At 32.2% G+C, this 21,899-nt stretch overlaps 2 protein-coding genes across 4 annotated transcripts; one reads left to right on the top strand and one right to left on the bottom strand.

Annotated features, from left to right (window-relative positions):
* The first annotated feature begins 3,362 nt into the window (after positions 1–3,362).
* PEX5 (peroxin 5) lies at positions 3,363–15,691 on the top strand. Of its 2 annotated transcripts, XM_068642705.2 has the most exons (16): positions 3,389–3,665; positions 3,746–3,874; positions 4,014–4,143; positions 4,932–5,125; positions 5,720–5,971; positions 6,819–6,935; positions 7,602–7,760; positions 9,574–9,767; positions 10,225–10,471; positions 11,130–11,214; positions 11,573–11,682; positions 12,014–12,238; positions 12,699–12,764; positions 14,361–14,455; positions 14,981–15,064; positions 15,329–15,691. In XM_068642705.2, the coding sequence occupies exons 1-15, from the start codon at positions 3,549–3,551 to the stop codon at positions 15,060–15,062; spliced, it is 2,202 nt and encodes a 733-aa protein (XP_068498806.1). In that variant the 5' UTR covers positions 3,389–3,548; the 3' UTR covers positions 15,063–15,064; positions 15,329–15,691. The 2 variants fall into 2 exon arrangements, with proteins under 2 accessions (XP_068498807.1, XP_068498806.1); XM_068642706.2 differs by having other exon boundaries at positions 3,363–3,665; positions 14,981–15,691.
* LOC137834625 (vacuolar protein sorting-associated protein 9A) lies at positions 15,170–21,142 on the bottom strand. Of its 2 annotated transcripts, none has more exons than XM_068642707.2 (6): positions 20,861–21,142; positions 20,240–20,387; positions 18,870–19,040; positions 17,307–17,483; positions 16,556–16,856; positions 15,170–16,244 (listed from the first exon to the last, which is right to left on the bottom strand). In XM_068642707.2, exons 1-6 carry the CDS (start codon positions 20,965–20,967, stop codon positions 15,985–15,987), a joined length of 1,164 nt encoding a protein of 387 aa, XP_068498808.2. In that variant the 5' UTR covers positions 20,968–21,142; the 3' UTR covers positions 15,170–15,984. The 2 variants fall into 2 exon arrangements, 1 of the variants encoding a protein (XP_068498808.2); XR_016520725.1 differs by having other exon boundaries at positions 15,824–16,244; positions 17,293–17,483; positions 20,861–21,095.
* Positions 21,143–21,899: the final 757 nt, after the last annotated feature.

The raw sequence follows: 21,899 nt of genomic DNA on the forward strand, positions 1-21,899 counted from the left end.
AACTAAGTATTCCCTCAAACTTAACAAAAATATACCAGGATGTTAGAAAAATGTTTTGATGGCCTAAGATGAAAAGATAAGTAACACAATATGTAACATCATGTTTAATTTATTTGAAAGCTAAGATAGAACACCAAAAATTAGCAAGGATGCTACAATCCTTAGGAATAGATAACATAAGAATGAATTTTGTGGTTGATTTACCCCAATTAATCCAAATTTTTGTTTACATATGGTTTATTGTAATCACTCCAAAATTTTGTTTACATATGGTTTATTGTGGATAGACTAACCAAATATGCTTACTTTTTACATATTAAAATTAGGTATTCCTTAGAAAAATTAATCAAATTGTACATAAAAGATTAAGATTACATGGAATTCTTTCTAGTAAAATACATTATATAGATCCCATATTCATTTAAATTTTGAAAAACTTTACATCAAGTCTTAGGCACAAAATTTCGCATGCGTTTGACCTACCATTTTTAAATGGACGAACAATTTGAAAGAACTATCCAATCTTTAGGATATTTGTTAAGAACATATGTGATAAAAAGTTCAAGTAGTTGACATTAATACTTACCATTAATAAAGTTCACTTACAATAATGATTTTCATTCTAGTATAAGCATGACACCTTATGAAGCACTATATGACAAAAAATGTAGAACATTATTACGTTGGTTTGAAATATTTGAATTGCCTTTTTCACTCAAAATAAATATTTGAATTGTTTTTTTCACTCAAAGTATTTGCTACCATATTAACCTTTCATGAATGGTGCATAAACTGAAAATCATAATCCTTTAAGAATTTCATCAATCTCCTATGTCATGTTTAACTCTTTATAATAAAAACAAGTACTTCAAACTTGTGTGGTCACTAGAAACATTAAATTGAACTCCATTTAAATAATACCTTCATATTTTCAAAGCAAAAATGATTGTTATAAACCCTAAACCATAAGTCACGAGTAAGATAATTTCTTCCCTGAACTTGCAATCATCTTTAAGCATAATCTACCCCTTTATTTCCTTGCATGAATACACCTCTAAGCCCATGGTGTGACACATCACAATAAAACTAAAAAAAGTTTAATAGTGTTGGAAATCATTAAGACTGAGGAGCTAGGCATCATCTGCTTCAGCTCAAGAAAAATCTACTCACATTTGCTTGTTCAAGCAAGAACTTGATCTTTGTGAGTCAACTATGTTAAAGGCATCATTATACTAGAAATTAATCACTAAATTTTTTATCATAGCAAACTAAATCCACACAAATTGTAACCTCTGATACATTCTTGTGATGTTCTATTGCAATATAATCTCCACTTTAGAGAGGTTTACTACAATCCTCTGGGTTAATATCATATGCTCCATAAACTTCATTTGTCTAGTCCAAAACTTCCCCATAAACAATTTGGCTTAAGTTGTTTTTCTCGCAAATGCCCAACATTGTGTTGAGGTATTCCTCATGTTCTTAATGAATACATGAATAAACAATAATGTCATTTATGAAAACTTGTCCAAGAATAAACAAAAAATAAACTTTTCCAAGAATAAACAAAAATCATATTCATGTTGTCCATAAACAAAGTTAAAACATTCATCACTTCAAACAACATCACAACATACTCATGGTGGTTAAATTTAGACTTAAAGGTTGTCTTTTAGACATCTTCATCCTTTGCAAAAAAAATTAATGATATCATTCTCATATAGATAACCTTGACGTATAATAAAAAATGACACTCATAAACTCATGTAATACTCGTTTATCACTCTCCACTCCTCCATATGAGCGAAACTACAAAACACTTTACTGAATTATGAATTCTGACTTGAGTATCAGAGTGTTTTTTGCAGGTACCATTCGAATCTGAACTTTGTTGAGACCGAGAGATAGAGTGACAAAAAGAGAGTAAGGAGTTCGCTTGGAGAGGAAGGGAAGAAGTGCCGACCAACCGAGGAGGTAGAGGAAAGCTCGAATAGTTCTCTTAGTTCCAACCCCATTCAAAAACAATAATAATGTTTTTTTTTTCTATAAAAATAACTATTTTAAAATTTTATTAATAACATTTATTTCAAATAACATCAATGACACTTTTAATATTACATCAACCCACTTACCATTTTTTTTATATTCACAATCCTCAAACCTAATTTAGTTACAATTTGTCGTGCAAATAACATTTTTCTCGTTATAACTCATAAATTAAAAAAAAAATGTTAATATTAATGATTATACACTTTGAATCTTTGATTTTATACATAAACTAATAATTATTGATATCACTTTACTACTAAATAAACTGTGCAGTGAAAGTGAATTTGATTGTTTATTAAATAAAAGTTCAAACATCTTGTTAAGAAAATGACTAAGTCTATATTTTTTAGGACTATTTAATACGGAAACGAATTGAAAATGATTGAAAGAAAATAAAATTATTAATTTTTGATAGTTTGGTTGTGATGAAAATGAAAAGGAAATAATACAAATTGTGTGAGACCCACACAAAACTTGTTTCTCTCCAAAACTAATATGAAATTTCTAGCAACAACAAGAACATTGATTTATGTTGTGTGTATTTATAAAAATTTCAAATTAAAAACATCTTTTCAACATAAGAATAAAGTTATTAAATAAAACACGGATTAAACCATACAAATATTAAATAATACAAATATTAATTATGACAATACTTTAATCTATGTCAAAAATAAAAGAATTATATGTAGAACAAATACTGACATCGTGATACAACATGAACACAAATACGAAAATACGTATAACTTTTAAAATTAAAAATGTAGGACACAAAAATACGAATTTATATATTATATAATTATGAATCATGGAAATTGATTTATGTGTACAAGTATGTTTTAATTTTTTTTTGGAATGTAGAAATGTTTTTTTTACGACTGATTCAAAAAGATTTGTTCATTATTTTTATAATTATAATAAAAATTTATATAATAAATTTGAGTTTTTGGAAAATTAATGTTTTTTTTTGTTAAATTGTGTTAGAACCATGCTACAATTATAAAAAATTAAACAAATATTTGTTTGAATTAAACACTTTACCAATAAATATTCTACAAGTATCGTTCAAGTAGTATCGTAGAAGTGTTTGTGTCTGATATATATGTTCGACACCAACGCCATAAAAAAACGAGTGTACAAACTCATAAACCATAAAAAAATCATAAGATAGTAGAAATATGTACAATAATAATAAGTAGAAATTCCCACTTTTTTTTATTCTTCAACTTATCCAAATAAAAGAGGTAAATTTTATGATCTATTTATATTTTATTAATATTGATATAAATAATACAATTTTAAAATTTCTTATGAAAAATAAAAAAAATGAATAAAAAAAGAAAATGAGAAGCATAGAGGCAGATACAGATAACAAAAGAGCGCAACCAACGAGGGTGGCTGAAGAAGGGAAGAAACACCACACCAAACAAAACCATCGAAAAGCCACCGCCAATCGCCGAACAACACTGGCGGAAGACTGAGAACTGCAACGGTGGACCATGGCGATGCGCGACCTCGTTTCCGGTGCTGCCGCTTGCGGCGACTCTTCTTCTTCCTCCGCTAATCCTCTCGCTTCTCTAGCCAACGCCCTTGTTGGCTCTTCCTCCAAAACTCAGGTCTCAGTTTCTCCCCTTTTTCTCTTACTATTTCTTCACTCGTCACTGATTTCAATTGTTTGGTCGCGAAACTGTAACAGGAGAGGCTGAAGGAGATTCCGACGTCCACTCTCACTGATCCTACCTCGCAATTTTACTCCACCGCTCTCCCCGTCAATCACCTTCCCGGCTCCGAATTCGATAAGCCGCTATTGGATGCAAACTATCAGGTTCGGTTTGGATTGGATTATTGTGTGTCTGCGATTGTTTGTGCCGTGTGTGTGTTTGCTATAATGTTATATCGTGTGATACAGATACTTCTCAATTATGAATTATTTGAGTTATTGTGTTTTTGTTGACGTGAAACAGGCTTCGGAGTTTTTGCATAGGTTCCGTGGCGCGAGTGGGCTCGAGGAGACGTGGGATGAGATACAGCGCGAGGGCGGGGTTGCCGGACAGCGGCAACTGGTGCCGGCGATTCAGCAGCCGCCGTTGGATGGTAGGTTGTGTTTGGATTTGTGAGAAGATGTTTTATGTTTTCATTTTGTTGGCTTTCAATAGGTTGTGCAAAGTAAGTGTAGACAGATTTTTATGTTTTTACTGTTTGTCTTCCTTTTGCTTTATGAACTTTAGGAAACCGAAAATAGAGTGAAAACAGAGAATAATATCGGAAAGCGTTCTTTCAGAGATGAGTGCGACCTACCAAATTATGAGCGTGTTTCGTTGAATAAGGACTAACCAGACAGTTTTGTGATTTTCAGCAAATTTCGTCCGGCAGTGGAACAAAAATGTGTTTGATAGTGTTGTTAGTGTTTCTCGTGAACAAAATTAAGTGATTTTTTTTATTGTTTCTGTTTTTAATCGTCTGTTTTTTCCTGTATAAACTTCAGAAAACATAAAATGGAGTGAAAATGGAAAATATAAACAGAAAATGTTTTCTTGAACAAAACGGCTCTTATTAGAAAATAACTTTTGCCATGGCTGTTTTGAATTGGCTTTTTTTTCCTGTATAAATTTTAGAAAACAGAAAATTAAGTGAAAATAGAAATTATATACCGAAAATATTTTCTTGAACAAATCGGTTCTTAGAAAATAATCTTATTCTGTTGACTTGCCATGCTCTGTTAGTTGTGTATGGTGTTTTCTGTTGTTCCTTTTGTGGGCATTAGTAGCAGTGCTGTAATTAGTGGTGGTTGTACTGTGGACTTGATTTTGTTATATGGATGGATGCATTGACAAACTGAGCACAGAAGAAGAGGTGTGGAATTGATGTTGTTTTCTCTGCAGGGACACCACAAAGAGTTCTATCGAGTTTTCTGCACTCATTTCTTGACAGCAGCCGTGGTGGAGTGCCTTTTCATCCTACCCCTCTTCCGATGCTGGGTTTATCTGAAGGTGATAAACAATGCATACGGGACCGCAGCAGCATAATGGCCAGGCATCTCTTTGCAGATAAAAGTGAAGAATTTATTGATGCCCAAGTAAGGGAATTCATGGATACATTCATCTGGTTTCACTTGCTTTAGTCATACTCGTTGATGGAAAAGAGTAGCAGAAAGTTTTTAGTTGTTTGTGTATTAGAGATTTAGAGTTCAATATTTGATTACTGGTTAGGTGCAAAGATGATCACTTAGGCTCTGGTGTAATTGCTCAAGATGTTCTTCCTGTGTAACCTACCTTCATGTTTTGCTAAAATGATTTTTCCTTTTTTGTTGATAATTAACCCTGGATTTGATTAGATGGGCTTGGAGTTGCACCTGTACCATAGCTGTTTCTTCATGCACTTTGACTGACCTTTTATTTTTTTGAGTCAAATGTCAATCAGCATCACTTCGTTCTTAAGTTATATCTTCACCAAAGATTTACTTAGAAATTAGAAATGCTCTTCCGCTAGAGTATACCGACCTTTCCTTTTATAAAGCATGTGTAGTGATGATGTATTCTATCTTCTTGTGATCAATAATGATTTCTACCAGATATTTTGCTTCGTTGTCTTACATAAAATGTTGTCTTTGCCTATATTATTTTTTCTTGATTGTTTGACTCTGAACTCATCATATGTAACTACTTTTCAGGTAAACGCCCTTCTATGCTCTCTAGATATTGATAGCAATGTCCGTGGTAAGGGACCTATGCCTGAAAGATTTCGGGAGCTGGAGGACTACTGGAATGAGTCTCAAGGCAATATGAGACCTGGTCCTCCTGCTGCAGACGGGTGGATTACTGAATTTAGTCAACATAGGGGAAAATATGATAATCCCGATTCATGGGCTAACTCCTTTGAGCAACAACATGGTGCGAATGGTTGGGTGTCTGAATTTGAACATGTGAGAAGTCTTTAGTGTTCTATTTGTAGCTATAATTTGAAGTTACTTACCTTTTTTATCTGCAAATTATAGTATTGAACTTTATTGAGCAGACTTGTTATACTTAATTGTCTGTTGATGCAAACGTTGGGCAATTGTTCTCATATCTATGTTTCACAGTTGTATACAGTCTGAATAATGTTAGACTTCCAATACCCATTTTTTCTCAATTCATGAAATCTCCCAAACAAGTTCATCATATACTTAGTTAGTGGAAATTACTTCCGGAGCATCATTTCCAAGTTCTAATTTTAGATTTTCCTGGGCTAGCACGATGCTTCTACAGCCTTTTCATCCATTGTAGGTCTGTTCCTCCAAAATTTAGTTTCACCATCCCTACGTTTTTTTCCTTTGTCTGCGGGCTTCCCTTCCAAATAGTTTTCTTAACTTTGATGGAATGTCACATTTCTTCATTGGTGTGGATGTTGGCACCCATCACTTGTAGCACACATATGAGGAGGAAAGAGCAATTTCTGGAATGTCTTCAGAATGTCTGACTGCTTTATTTATTTTCTGCTTTGAGATTATTATAATTTCAATCAGAATTTCAAAACAAATAGAACCCATATAAACAGGTCATGAAAGAACATATAACTTAAAAAGGAAGGGTTGCATCATATCTTGTTTTATAGAATGTTTCTTTGATGCAATGCCTTTTTTCTTCGCTGGTCTTAATTTTGGTGTCACTAGCTTGGATTATACTGGTACTTGTAGAAAATAATCAATTTTTCGTTGTACCTGAGTATAAATTGTTATTTGTAATTCATTTCTTAATTTAAGATTATTTTCTCTTGCAATCTTTTTGCAGTCCCAATTGTCATCAGTAGGTCAAATGCAAGGTATGAACGTGTCAAACTTTGCTGCAATGGAACAGACTCGTATGCTTGCAAATACATTGGCCCAAAATGGTGACCCTAAATTTCAGGTTTCTCCACTACACATGAATTTTATATTTCCAATCCAGTACTTCAAACTGTGAGACAGTAGTTCATCAGTTTTTGACTTTTTGCTAATTTACTCACCCTTTCTTATCATGCTCGTTCTTTTTTTTAGTATACTAAGATAATTAAAAGAGAAATTTGGGAGAAATATTTATACATTAATCCCTTAGTGGATAATTGTTTACTCTTGCAATCTTAAGAATGTGAGCATTGAATTTAAAGTGAGTACTGTGAATAGATATTGAATTTAGCTAAATTTTCTACTTGTGTCAAGAATTTGACTACTTTGGGATGGATGGTCACTGTGTTCCTTAGCCTTAATTTTAGGAGCTCTACACATAATTTTTTGGTCTTGCACAATGATAGGACTTAGGTATTATGGGGGTGTCTGAGTCCCACATCGAGTAGTATGGGAAAAACTGTGAAATATTGATTATGTAGATTGTATGTGCTATGCCTTAATGTTTCATCGAAGGATCTCCTTGAAAGTCCCATGGATGGAACAAAAAACTTTCTGATTAATAATGATAAGCTTATTTTTTCAGTGCTATAATATTCATGCGCCCAAGATGAGTGTTTTATTTTGTTGTTGCATTTCTTTTCCCTCCTTGAAATAAAAATATTCAATTACATGCTTTTGTGGTATGCAGAACTCAAAATTCCTTCAATTTGTGTCAAAGATGAGCCGTGGCGAGTTGATTATTGATGACAACCAGGTTAAAGAGAATGCATCTGGAAATTGGGCTACAGAATATGATCAGCAATATAATGGTGGCCATGCATGGTCTGGAGAATTTTTAAATGATAAGGCATGTCCAACGAGCATGGAACCATATTATTCTTTTGCTAGTGTTTTATATTATTGATTGGCATATATTCAGTTATAAGGCTAACTTATATGAAGATATATTTTTTGGTTACTGTTAACCGTGTATTTGGTTATAAAACTAAATGAAAAGAGTGGACCTTTCTGAAAAGGCACTGAATAATTATGATATACCACAGATCTTAATCTCCAAATAATTTATACTTATGTAATAAGTGGTAACACAGCTGCTCTTAGTTGCATTATAGAATGCATGGTCTGGAGAATTTTTAAATGATAAGGCATGTCCAACGAGCATGGAACCATATTATTCTTTTGCTAGTGTTTTATATTATTGATTGGCATATATTCAGTTATAAGGCTAACTTATATGAAGATATATTTTTTGGTTACTGTTAACTGTGTATTTGGTTATAAAACTAAATGAAAAGAGTGGACCTTTCTGAAAAGGCACTGAATAATTATGATATACCACAGATCTTAATCTCCAAATAATTTATACTTATGTAATAAGTGGTAACACAGCTGCTCTTAGTTGCATTATAGAATAAAAAGAGGGAATGTTCAGGTTAAGTGAAGATTAAAATACTCCTGAACAGAAGGAAGAAAATACTTCAGGTGAAAAAAATGCAGCAAGGTTGCCCAATATATGCTAATTATTGGAAAATCAACTCCTTTCAAGCACCCATTAGAGTACCATAGAGACCAAGATAACTACCCCATCCCAGAGTTAGTCATGGGTTAAAGAAGCACATATGAAAATGCAAGCATTTCACTTCAAGTAGATAAACCCAAGGACTGTATAAACTGTGCAACAATGCAAAATTTGACTCATTATAGGTAAATATCCTTTCAAATTTCAGGGTTAGTCTTTTCATATTTAATACAATTAAGGGAAGTTTGTATTATGAGGATAAAATGCTTGAATTAGATAAGCTGGACAGGGTTGTAGTCATTTTATCTTAGCTGGGTTGAGCTGGAGTTGCAGACCAAATTTTGATACGGTGTTTGTAAGAGTTGGGAAGCTTACTTGGATTGTAGTTTCAATAAGTTGATTTCTAATTTATTAGCAATTTCTTGAGGTTAGTTTCCATGTCTTTTGATGGTAATTTGGGTTGTTGTGGAGAATAATATATGAATTGGATGTTTTTTTTCATTCAGATGAGGTTTTGAAGGCTTTGACTGAGAAGGATAAGGAGATTTCCTGTCCTATTGGTGCTTGTACTTTACCATTTGTTCAGAAATGTTATCTGAGTTTTTGATAGAGTTCTTGAGAAACTATATCCATATGGGAAGTGGGTGTTAGCATGGGTTCTATGATCTTTATCCTTGAGAGTGGGTTTTTTCCTTTTTTGGGACTATTAAATAGCAGACTTCCCTGTATTCTTACTTGTGATTGTAATGCTGTGTGCGAACACTTGTGCAACTGTTTGATTAGATTGTTGGTTGTTTTTATTCCTAAATTCCAATTTTCCTTAATGTTTGGATGCGGGAGCCTTGGTGCAAAGGTAAGATTGCTTTGTCTGACCTGGAGGTGAATTATGAAAGCAGCTTCTCTACACATAGGGTATGCCTGCATATATTTGAACGTCCCTATACCCAAAACTGGTGGGAGATTCATGCATGAAGTCACCCTTTTATATGCATGCAAGTTTGATACAGCTCACATTTGATTTACTTTTGACTTGATTTTATTTTAAGAACAAAGTAATGAAATCATTGATGTGCATAGAAAATTAATTAATTGACGATCTCTTTTCCTAAAAGTTTTGAATGCTGACTTGTGGTGTCTCTAGGTTTATCATGGACCTGATCAGTGGGTGAATGAATATACAACTGAAGGACGGCAGCATGATGCACCTGATGATCAGTGGGTTAATGAATTTTCAAAGTTGAATGTTAATGATTGGGCAGATGAATTTGGTCAGCAGTTAGGTGAAGCAGCCTTAGGAGATGGCACTTCTGATAGTTGGGCACATGCATATGATGAGTAAGTCACACTTTTGAACAGAGTGAACTAAATTATTTTTTTCAGCATAAATAATATATACTGGATAGAGTGACAAACAACAGATTTTGTTTTAAGTAATAAGAATATATTGAATGAATCATAAGTATGCATCATCTTGTGTACTTTTGGTTGGGGGAACTTTTATGAATATAATTGGATGTTGCAATTTGAAAGCTGCTTTTGGCTGATGTGTCTCTAGTGGATTGATGTTTAATCTGGTTTTCTTCTTTTCTTTATTAAGAACTTCACTTTTTTCATCAATTAATTATTCTTTCACTAACATTAAAAAGTGTCTGTTCTTGTTCCTTTCCTACTGTTTATGTTTTTCTCTTTTTGCTTGGGTTATGCCATATGTTTTCTCTTTAGCATAAAAATATTACATGCCAGTGAGGAGGTTATTGCTTTATTAATAAAATTTCTTTGGGGTTATATGAAGGTTCTTAAATGAGCAAGTTGCTTCCAAGCAGCAGTTAGACAGTTCGAGGGGTGTGTATGTCTTTTCAGATTTAAACCCTTATGTTGGTCATCCAAATCCCCTAAAAGAAGGTCAAGATCTATTCAGAAAAGGACTTTTAAGTGAAGCAGTTCTAGCATTGGAAGCTGAAGTCCTAAAAAATCCTGAGAATGCTGAAGGGTGGAGACTGCTTGGAATAGCACATGCAGAGAATGATGATGACCAACAGGTTAGCTTATGCCTTATTGATATCCCATATCTGTGTAGTCTGCAATCCCATGTATCATTGTGTAGGTGTAATTTTCTGGAGCCATACACATGTTATACAGAACAAACAATTCTATTAATTAATTTGTTTGAATTTATATGTCAACAGTCTATGGCAGAGATCGTATTTCTGTTCAATGTATTATGCTGTTCAAATTTGCTTCTTTGGTGAACCATAAGATGATTGTTCTAGATATATTCTTTTGTGCTTCCAATTTCATTTTGCAAAAAATGGTTCACTGAATAGTATATTTGTTGGCCATTTCATATGTACAAAAAATAGTAACTTAAGATGTAGAATATGCATTTAGGTGCAATTAAATAGAAATCTTATTATTTCATGACCTATATTTACTCTTTTTTGCTGCCTCTAAGGTCTTGTTTTAATATGGAAACCTGCCAAATTTCAGTGTACATTTTATGTAGCCATCATGTGATTTTTTTTATATTAGACTATTTGGTAAAAGACTAATACTTTATTTTTCTACCTTGTCCTTTGTTACACAGTGTAATTGTCTTTGTCAACACTTATCACAATTTAACTGCTTTGAGCGCATCACTCTTATTTTAGAATGTTTACTTTAGAACTTACTGTTTTAAAACTATTTAAACTTACACAGGCTATTGCAGCAATGATGCGTGCGCAGGAGGCTGACCCGACAAACTTGGAAGTGCTTCTTGCTCTTGGTGTTAGTCATACAAATGGTTAGTGATGGTCTCCGATTTATTGCCTCGATGAATGATATAAATGATAATAGCAATCTAGCTTAAAGATCATTTATCACATTAATCCTTGATGCTCGAGTTAATTTTATATGTATATTCCTACTCAGTTTTGAAATTTTTCTTTGATGAAAATTCTAAAAGTTGGATATTTCTTTAAAGGAGCTAATATACTTTTACTTGCTTTATTTTGTATTTGCTTGCTTTGGAAGGATTCTTATACTTCAATTTATACTTGTCTTCTGAATTTGTAACTGAAAGCATTGATGCAAAATGACTTCTAGGTTTTTCCATTGTATTCCTAGATATAAGATATTGAGCTATCTGCTGATATTTGCAGAACTAGAGCAATCTGCTGCTTTGAAGTATCTATATGGATGGTTGCGCCATCACCCAAAATATGGAACACTTGCCCCACCCGAGATGTCCGATTCTTTGTACTATGCTGATGTAAGTGCATTGATTACCTAGTTTTGGAATTGTGTAAAGGATTATTAAATATAGTAGTGGGCCATTAAAACCTCATGCATACATTACCCGGGTCTTTAATGACACCGAACTAATTTCCCTCTAATTCGGTTGGCTCATTTATTCCTAGTTGATATGGGATCTCCAACATATACTAAGTATAATTTAGAAAATGTACTCTTATATTATATGAAATCAAGAGTATTAAATGAACCTAACTACCATTCTTAATAGATGTGAAATTAGTTATTTTTGCTTATATATGAGACGAAAGTGAGTATTAGATTGGAAAAATTGATTTTCCTTTCTGCAGGTTGCTAGGTTATTCAATGACGCTGCTGAACTATCTCCGGATGATGCAGATGTCCACATAGTTCTTGGGGTTATGTATAACTTATCCAGAGAATATGACAAAGCTATTGCATCTTTTGAAAGAGCATTGAAACTTAAGCCCCAGGATTACTCATTATGGAACAAACTGGGTGCTACACAAGCAAACAGTATTCAAAGTGCTGATGCAATAATGGCTTATCAACAGGTGCTGTGTATAGAATTTAATGCTGTTATTGCTGTAGCTTTAATGTAATTGTGTCAAGATATTTGGAAATCAAATGTGTGATCATGAGGGGGACATTTATCAAACTATAAGTTACGGAGTTTTTCATGTCTCTTTCCAAATCCTTGATTTTGCTAATTTGATGATATATCACTAGCTCTTTAGTTATTTTCTTGTACAGATATTTCCATCTGCAAATTGTATGATTAGTGAGTATTATGTATATCCTATGCTAAGTGACCAAAAAAAGAGTTGAGCAATTTTATGAAGATGACAGTCAAATAGGCTTTTATTCATTTTGTGCAAGTTTAGTTAACTGGCTTTTCTATAATTTTATTGTAAAATCATGTTTTTGGAGTGAACGTGCAATCTATTTCTTTTAGTTAAATACATTCTTTGTCGGATGCAATTCACCCTTTGACTAAAACAATAATCATTTCAGGCACTGGATTTAAAGCCTAATTATGTTCGTGCTTGGGCAAATATGGGTATCAGCTATGCAAACCAGGTCAGTTCCCTGCTGGACATTTATCTTTATTTGTATCATACATATCAAGCTAGAAGTAGAACTATGCTTGTCATATCAGTTTTCACTATCGTTATGGTAACTGTATTCCGCAGCTGCAAATGTAAAACTGTAATATGTATGTGTGTTACAGCTATATCAGTAAAAAAATACTCAACTATACGATTTTAGGTTCTGGATTTCAATCTTTTCTCCAAAGCAAGGCAGTAAACATTGTAGTGTTGGTGGGTGTACCTTTGGATGCCCATCTATGCAGCATGTTGGAACATGTTAGGGGCGATTTTTTTTGTTGTGGAATAAGGAAGCCTGTAAAGTATTTTGGATAAGTTTAGCTTCTGTTGTGGAGATATTATGGTGCAGTTGTTTGCCTTAATGGTTGGAGAAAGACACCATTTTCCTTTTACTTGTGAGAAAGAGAGAGGAAGGAAATAGAGAGGAGGAAGATAGGATGGAAATACCTAACTTTTACTGTTTGAGAGGATAAAAAAGAAGAATAATTTTTGGTTGGGGTCCATTTAAAATTTCCCAAAAGTTGTATTTAGGGGTGGCAATGCGGGCTGACCCGTCCAACATAAGCCCACCTCTGCGTTTGGCCCGCAAAACACGGACCGGTTTGACCCGTCCCGCACAAGGAGTGCGGGCACATTTCACTGGCTGCCCCACATAAGAGGTAACCCCGCATAAGAGGTAACTCACGGGCTTGTGGACCAACCCGCATAAGAAAAATAATTTTTTAAAAATTAAAATTTCATTAGTTATAAAAAATCTTATTCCTACAGTTGAAAATTTAGAATTTTATCCCTATTTCAATTCATTCAGGGCAATTGCTTCCTGCACCTAATCAATTTTGACTGGCACCCAACCTAATGAGCCTTCATTCAGTTAAGATACAAATATGAATTCTAAGTATGAGGGTTCCTAGAAGGCTTTATTAAAGATAATTAAAGTTTTGTTTTGCATCTATTTTTCCTATATATGTATATAAGAGTATCTTATCAAAGTTTTGTTACCAAATGTTTTAAGGAAGATGACTAATTTTTTAACTATCTTATTGAAATCTCTTTTTATATTAGTTTTTTAACAAATTTTAAATATAACACTTTATTTAAAACTAAATCCACTGTCATTCTTAATCTTAACTCCTTTAGATGATTAAAATGAAACATTTCTTTTTTAGTACATTAAATTCATTTTTTTTAAATAAAATAAAATAAAGATCACTCTGGGTGAGTGGGATATGATTTTTTTTGCCAAAAAAAAATAACTACTTTTTTATTTAGGCGGGCTAGCGGGTTATGCGGGACGGGCTAAGCGGGTCAGCGGGTTAGATTAGTGAGCCCGCCCTGCGGTCTTTGGTAGCGGGCTACGAGTGAGTCTGCATAGCCCGTCCCGCATTGTCATCCCTACTCTCTATTCTGTAATAGATGTCAAAGATGCAGGAATAAAAATGACAGTTATCTAAGGCTACCAATTTCGCCTTTTCTATTTTTTAATCTAATTTGCTATTTTGTATATATTGTATCTTAACTGTCATGATAATACTAATTTACTATACCTACCTTTCACACTTCCTTACAGGGTATGTACGACGAGTCCATTCGATATTATGTTAGAGCACTTGCCATGAATCCAAAAGCAGAGAACGCATGGCAATATTTGAGAATTTCATTGAGGTATGATATTATATTATATATTATTAACAGAGAAAAGTATTGCAGGATTTTACTGACAATAATAGGATAGTGATAATTCAAATTACACTAAAAAAAATTATTAAATAGAAATCAATTTTAAAAACAAAAAACAATTAGTTGGTATATTAACTAAATTAGATACTATTTTAGAGAGTAAAAAAATATTGATTTTTAAATTAGTTTCTATTATTGATAAATAGTTTCAAAATTGGTATCAAATTTAACTACCAAGGTTTTTTTATACCAAATTTAGAATATAAATAATTAATAGTGAAAACTTTGGTTGCTAATTAGATACCAATTTAGAAATTATTTATCAATAATAAAAACTAATTTAAAAATCAATAATTTTTTTAATCTCTAAAATAATATTTAATTTAGTCAATATTAGTAACTAATTATTTTTAATCTCTAAAATTTGTTTTTATTTAATAATTTTCTAGTAGTGTTAGATGTTGATTTTATATTCCCGTGACTTACCTTCTGTCTCATCCTATTTTCCAGTTGTGCTTCTAGGAATGACATGTTGGAAGCTTGTGATAGGCGTAATTTGGACCTTCTCCAGAAGGAGTTTCCACTACAGTAGGGGTGCGTTTGAGTAAACTGTTTAATTAAGCACTAATAAGTGCTTATAAGCACTTCCGCAGAAGTTATTTTTATAATTGAAAGAGGAATTTTCAAATAAACTTGAGGTATTTTTATGAGTGTACTGGAGAGCTTATTAAAATAAGTTGAAAACAACTTATTAGACATGTAATAAGCTGATTCTATAAGTTTTCACACACACTTGCGCAAATGGCACTATTATAAGTTCAAATAAGCTTTGACTTTTTCTGAGTGGGTGAATTACAGGAGGAACTGTTCTTATGTGGAGGTGGTTGCTTGAACATGAATCCTAATTTTCCTTAATACTTTTGGATGAGTAAACGGTACCTTTTCTGACATTAAAGCTCGCAGTAGATGTCTGCTTCCATTGAGATTTCTGGAAGAATTGAAAGGCCATAAAGTGACTAAGCCTGCAGGTGAATACGATGCATTATTATTCTATCAATCTTTGAACATATATGGTGTATGTATATTATGAAATAGGCACAGCTACAGACTCCATTTCTTAATGTTACAAAAACTACTTTCCATAATAAAGTTGGGTTGTCGTGTATGTAGATAAATACAACTATACAAGATTAATCGCATATCATGTATTTAATTTTCTTATATTATCATTTGATTATCCTTTTTGAGATTATACTCTATTAATTATCTCTATGTATCACTCATTTAACTGAGTGTGTATTCGGCACTCAAGGTTAAGCCTTGTTTGGATAATCTTGTGTATCAGTACGTATCTTCATCTACAAATGAAGCTTAACATACTTATCTTCATCTTTTTAGCATCATTTAAGTCGAAGTTATCAAGAAGTTAGTTAACATACTTATCTCAAATTTTCGTTAGTATCATTAAAAAATTACATTACTAACGTAAGGACGGAAATTGGTGTATGTATGCATTAATTATCTTGGTGGGTGGTGGGTGTGTTGATCCCTGGATGCTGTGAAAGCAGAGTTTCTGCACTTTGTTTCTCTATCTGACGAAGGAGGGGTTCTCTCTCTGATGTTGAAAGGCAACTGATAGCTTTGCATAGAATTGTGTACTTAGCAACTAAATCCTTGTAGTCACTTAATAGCATGTCCACATCTCCGACTGTTAGCTCTTTGCTCTTTGCTTCCATGTAAGGATAATTTGATCCATGTTCTACATCTTTAAACACTGCAAGGCTCCAACAAGTATTTATAGAAATGGATCAAATTAAAGAGTTGAAATAAATCATAGTTAAGTAACGTAACTTCTTTTAAACAAAACATAAGTTAATTTTAACTTGGATATTTAATCATTAAAAGTTTATCCAAAATGACAGTGCCTGTTTGGTAAGGATTATTTTGATTGAGTAAATAATTGTTATTTGAAAAGCTCGTTTCCAAACAGTTATACTGATAAACTAATTATTAATTTTTTAAAATAAACCAAACAGTGCACTTCATACTAAAAAAACAGGGATTAAGAAAACAAGTTATGCTAACCTCCAGTGTCATCAAGTTTGTGGTGCATTTTCTCTGAGCAACTGCACTTGTTGTTCTCTTGCTGGCTCATTTGACATGTAGAGGACGATTCATTTGTGACTTTATTGATCAACTTGGCTGCTTGCATGCTCTCCTCAAATTTGATTTCGTCCATTGAAAGTGATTTGGCATTTAAGTCAACTATAAATGCCGCTGCTGACACAAGATTTGTAAAATAATATTCAGCTTCTGAGATGAGTTTTGCTTGCCTTCTGAACAACTTGATGAATTTGAGGTTAGAATGCAACTTTTGAGGATTTGCCTGAAAGTGACAAACCAAAAGGAATAAACAATCAGTGTAAAGTGAAGCCTACAGCGACCGAAAATCAATGAAATGAAAAGTTAAAATTTAATTAAAACACAATTTATAGGCTCAAGACAATGCTGCCGAAATCATGATGAGGCTTTACCCGTCATTGCTATTACAAAATATTTTTATTTTTTATTGAAAAAAACATGACTCAAGTTCTCTCTCTACATAGGACCTTAAAAGTTGGACTGAAGTATCACTAGAGTATGTTGGATTTTAACACACCATCATCACACCGCGGAAGATGTCAACAAATATTAAAATAGATTATGATATTATGTTGGAATTAGATACAAAGCATCTTCTATGTAACACTGTTATAATATAAGCAAAAGAGGGTCTCGTTATCCTAAATTTTTTTTTGACACCCAGTAGAATGTCTCATTACCAAGGGGGGCTTGCCTTGATCGTAACATATATGAGCACAGGAAGAAAGTCATCTGCCCCAGCTGGAACATGCTCAGACACTGCAACATTTAGCAGCACCTTGTTAATGACCCGGCAACAATTCAAAATGCTCAGGAGTTTCTCACGGGGAGCTTTGAAGGCATTGATTTTCAGCAATTCTTTCTCTGCAAGCTGAGTGAAAAAGGAAAATGGTGTCAATATTCTTCCTCATACCTGTTAATTAGTCGCTTTTGGACTATTTTAAGGGGCTCCTTATTATCTTTATTTCTTTTAATTTGTTTTTAATGTTTCAGGTTTTTTTTTTACTTAGGCAATAAGTGATTCCTAGTAGCCAGTTATCCAAGATAGTTTAAATCTTAGTAGCACGTTAGTTTTCCATTTTATCTGAAATATTATAAGTTGGACTGTTGCTGATTAATAAAATAATTCCCCACTCATTAAAAATAATCCTACCTACGTACATGCTTCTCTGCTTTTTACTCTTCTTTCATAAAACCAGCAAACTGGTGTCATCAAATTCTGCAATACTTATAAATAGTTCTTATTTATAGAAAAGCTGAAGGCCTTTTATTTAAATATTGGAATTGGCATTAACTGTTGCAATTTAAACTCCATTTTTTTCTTCCAAAAATCCTCTGCTTGACCTCTTACAGTTTCATAACAAGGTGCTAAGGATTTCTCAAATCAAGATACAACTATTCCAAAAGTTCAATTTATTAATTGAAGACACATGAACAACTTTATACCATATTTCTAACATTCCTCCAGACAATAGTCCTTTAAACATAAATCATAGACAGAGGATACGAATCAGTTGATGCTTGGAACTGTCATTCTTCTAATAACACTGACTGTCCAACTTGTTAGTAACATTCATTTACAATGATGATTCTATATGCTTAACGTTTTCCAATTTTACTAAAAATTGTATAGAAGACTTCTATATATTTTTAAGAGAATGAATTATAGTTTTTCGTCAGTAGTTTTTAACCCATGGCTCTTTTTTCTCTGTATCAGTAATTCAACTACTATAGTATTTTTAGTGAATAATGTAAAAGAAATAACAGAATAATTGTTTTGAACAATAATGACATAATTACTTCCTATTGATAGAGATAGGAGAAAATTTTCTAACTTCTATTAGAAGATTAGGAGTTCCAAGTATTAGGTGAAAACACTAAAATGATTTTATATTTCATCTCTAACCTAACGAATACCAACCACGAGTGAAAAGAATTTGCTTTTCAAAGGCTTATTATTAGAGAGAAGAGAAACAAAGTGTCATTTCTTATCTTCTCTGCTAGTGTTCTACTGCTGAAAAATAACATTATCCCCACAAATTTCTTTCCATGTCTCACCAAAAATGCTAACAAATGGACAGTTTCCTTCAATGCTTATATTAAAATATAATTTCATTATGAACAGGCGTTAAAAGCTACATGATAAGAAAAAGTAATGGCATAATTTGTCTAAGCCAGAGCCTATTCAATGTAATAGTTGATGACTAGGTAGAAATTACCAGAATTAAATTTAATCTTGGGTTCTAATGAAGCATACCAGCCATGAGGCTTCATTTTGAAGAATTGGCGGTATATCCAAATGTTCAGGCTTCAGAAAGGTTTGGAGCAGGCATATTTTCTCAGAGATTTCATTGTCAATCTTTGCATCCTCAGGAGTAGCAGAAAATGTTCGAGAGAACAATTTAATCATTATATATTTTTCTAAACCCTGCAGGTAAAATACATAATGTAGTCATATTCATATACTAAATCAAAAACATCCCCTCGATGTTGAAATGCAAGCAGAAATATCACTATGCTCTGGTTTAAAAAAAGGAATTAGAGAGTCAATACCAACTTAGGCAGTGTTGCATTAATAGCTTTCACTAAGGAAGTTACATAATACTGCTTACAAATACACTGATAATATAAAGTAGTTTTGTACTGTTATTCAATCACAAATCATTGTGTATGGTGAATTTCTTCTTAAATTACTACCTACCAACGGTAATTTCTGGTTGATTGATATTGTAAGAAATTTGACTAACATTACATAGTTATTAATCTAATAAACATATTTAAGTGGTGTTCAACCTTTGTGTGTTACATAATGAATGGAGAAGCAAGTTGTTGTCATATGTCGTGTTTGTGTAAGGAAGGAGAGACGAGAAAAGAGGGAATAGCAATTTTGAATACTCCTCTGAGCTTAGTTTGAAATATTCTAAATTCCTCTATTTTTGCAAAAAAATAATATTGTATAACCCTTCTATTTTTGGGCAAATATTGGTGAAGCTTAGCTTAGGTTTTATTAAATTAGTTAGGACAACATTTTTTAAAAGGTTAATCAGTATGAAAATATTAGGTTTAAACTCATTGAAAATGGTTTTTAAAGTCAACCTGTTTGATTAGGTATATATGATGTAATATTATAATGAAAGCCTATGAGAATAGTATATGTACTTGGATATTTAAGGGCCTTAAATCTGAAGCATACTTTTAGACTTGTGAACCTATACAGGAGGTAACATTTTTACCTTTTTAAAAGACTGTTACTATAAAATAGGATTTAAATAAAATTTTAAGTCAAACTTAGATCTTAAATTCGAGAATCAAGAATTTAAATTTCCTATCACTTAATCTGACAACTCATTTTCACTCTTGCCTTCCATTAAGACAATTGTAACATGGAAAATAATAATTTGAAAACTCTTGAGTGGTATACAATTCTTGGGATAAATTTTAAAATAAATATATATAATAAAGAGCAAATTTGTAATTAAATAATATGAAAATTTAAAATAATAATATTAAGAATTGTAATATGGTTATAAAAAATTAGAGTTATTTATAATATAGACATCTGTTGATTTGTTAATATATTAAATTGATGTAGTGTGGTACAAGATTATAATTATTTGATGAACGAACCTCCATGGCACAATCAATGTCTTCTTCAGAGGCAGTTGTCCACAGTGGATGATCTCTCATTGCAGCTTCCATTGACAGAAAAAAATCTTGAACTCTTTTCCCATCGTTTTCAGGTTTCGGTTGGTAAAACGAAAACGATACTATAAAGCTGATAAAATAATTTGCCGTCAGGATTAATAGGAGCACAAAACAGACAAAACAAAATTTAACATAAGAATTCATCACCAAAGCTTATTCAATAGTACTGAATAATTATTTTTGTTGAACAAAAAAGTATCATACACCTGGAATACAAGGGATCGATATCCTGTTACAAATTCCTTTTCATACAAATAAATTGAGCGATCGAACTTATGATCACATTATTAAACAACACAGTTATTTTCGAATCACAGCACACAATATTGATAATAATACTGAATAATTGAACTCATAAAAGGTAAATTGAATGCAATGCAATGCGGTGAACGGTGCAGTGATAATAAAACTAACAATAAACACAAACTAGTTTCTCTTAGAACTTCTGAATGCATAAACAGAGTGGAAGAAATGTGTAGCATAAGCATTGAAATTGAACAAGAGAAAATGAAAAAAGGAAAGTAGAGTGAAAGTGGTGGTTGCCTCTTGATGGATCGAACGAGGTCAAGGGAAGCAGGGTGATGCATGCGATTGAGAAAATCAGTGAAAGAGGTTTTTGATCTTGAGTCTGCGAGAGTATCGGTGTTCATGTTGTTGATGATAATCGAATCGCAATTGAAGAGAGATTGAAAGAGAAAGAGGAAGAGGAAGAGGAAGAGGCAGCATGTTCCAGAATGAAAGAGAGGAAAAGAATTAGGTGATGAATACACGTGATTCACGTTTTATGCAACTACCGGTACAACATACTTACTCTACTGATTCGTCAACTCTTCTTCTCTTCTACGTGGTCATATATATTATATTGGATGGTGTTACGTTGACACGGTAAACAGTAAATATATACACTTCATATTTAAATAAATTAATACTTTAATAATTTTTATTTTTATTCTTAATTGATGATGTTAAAGAAACTTTTCTCTTATATATTATACTAAAATATAAGATAATTTTTTAATACTTCAAATTAGGATGAACGTAATTTTGGTTTCCGTGATTTAAAAAAAAGAAAATCATTTTCATTCACAATTTTTGAAAAATACATTCTCTGTTAATGTGATTGAATAATTTTGTACTCTTCAAATAGATAACTTTTTAAAAATTTGTGAGATCTAGAATAAAAATTATGGACTAAAATCATAATTTTTTTACCATTAATGTATCAATCACTTAGCATCTATCAATATAAAATAATAATTTTTGTGAAGTTAAGGTTTTTTGAATTTATTGTTTTACCTATCTGAATATCCTCAGCTTAAGGAGTATGTTAGAAATATCAAATAAATTGAGTACATAAATTAAGTTTTGACAACATCTCTAGGAACACTATATTGATAACACCAGATATCTATTTCGATTATATCAATCAGCAATTAAATTACAAAATCTTGTATTAATTTTGATTTTATATAATACGTATTGATAGTAAAGTTGTATTTCGAGAATTGCAAGAATCAAAATACTTAATCTAAAAAATATGACTACAATAAAAAAATTATTTATTTGTGAGGCTTGTTTTGTT

Source organism: Phaseolus vulgaris, chromosome 5 (genome assembly GCF_051622355.1).
Source record: "Phaseolus vulgaris cultivar YP4 chromosome 5, ASM5162235v1, whole genome shotgun sequence".
NCBI classification, from domain to species: domain Eukaryota; kingdom Viridiplantae; phylum Streptophyta; class Magnoliopsida; order Fabales; family Fabaceae; genus Phaseolus; species Phaseolus vulgaris.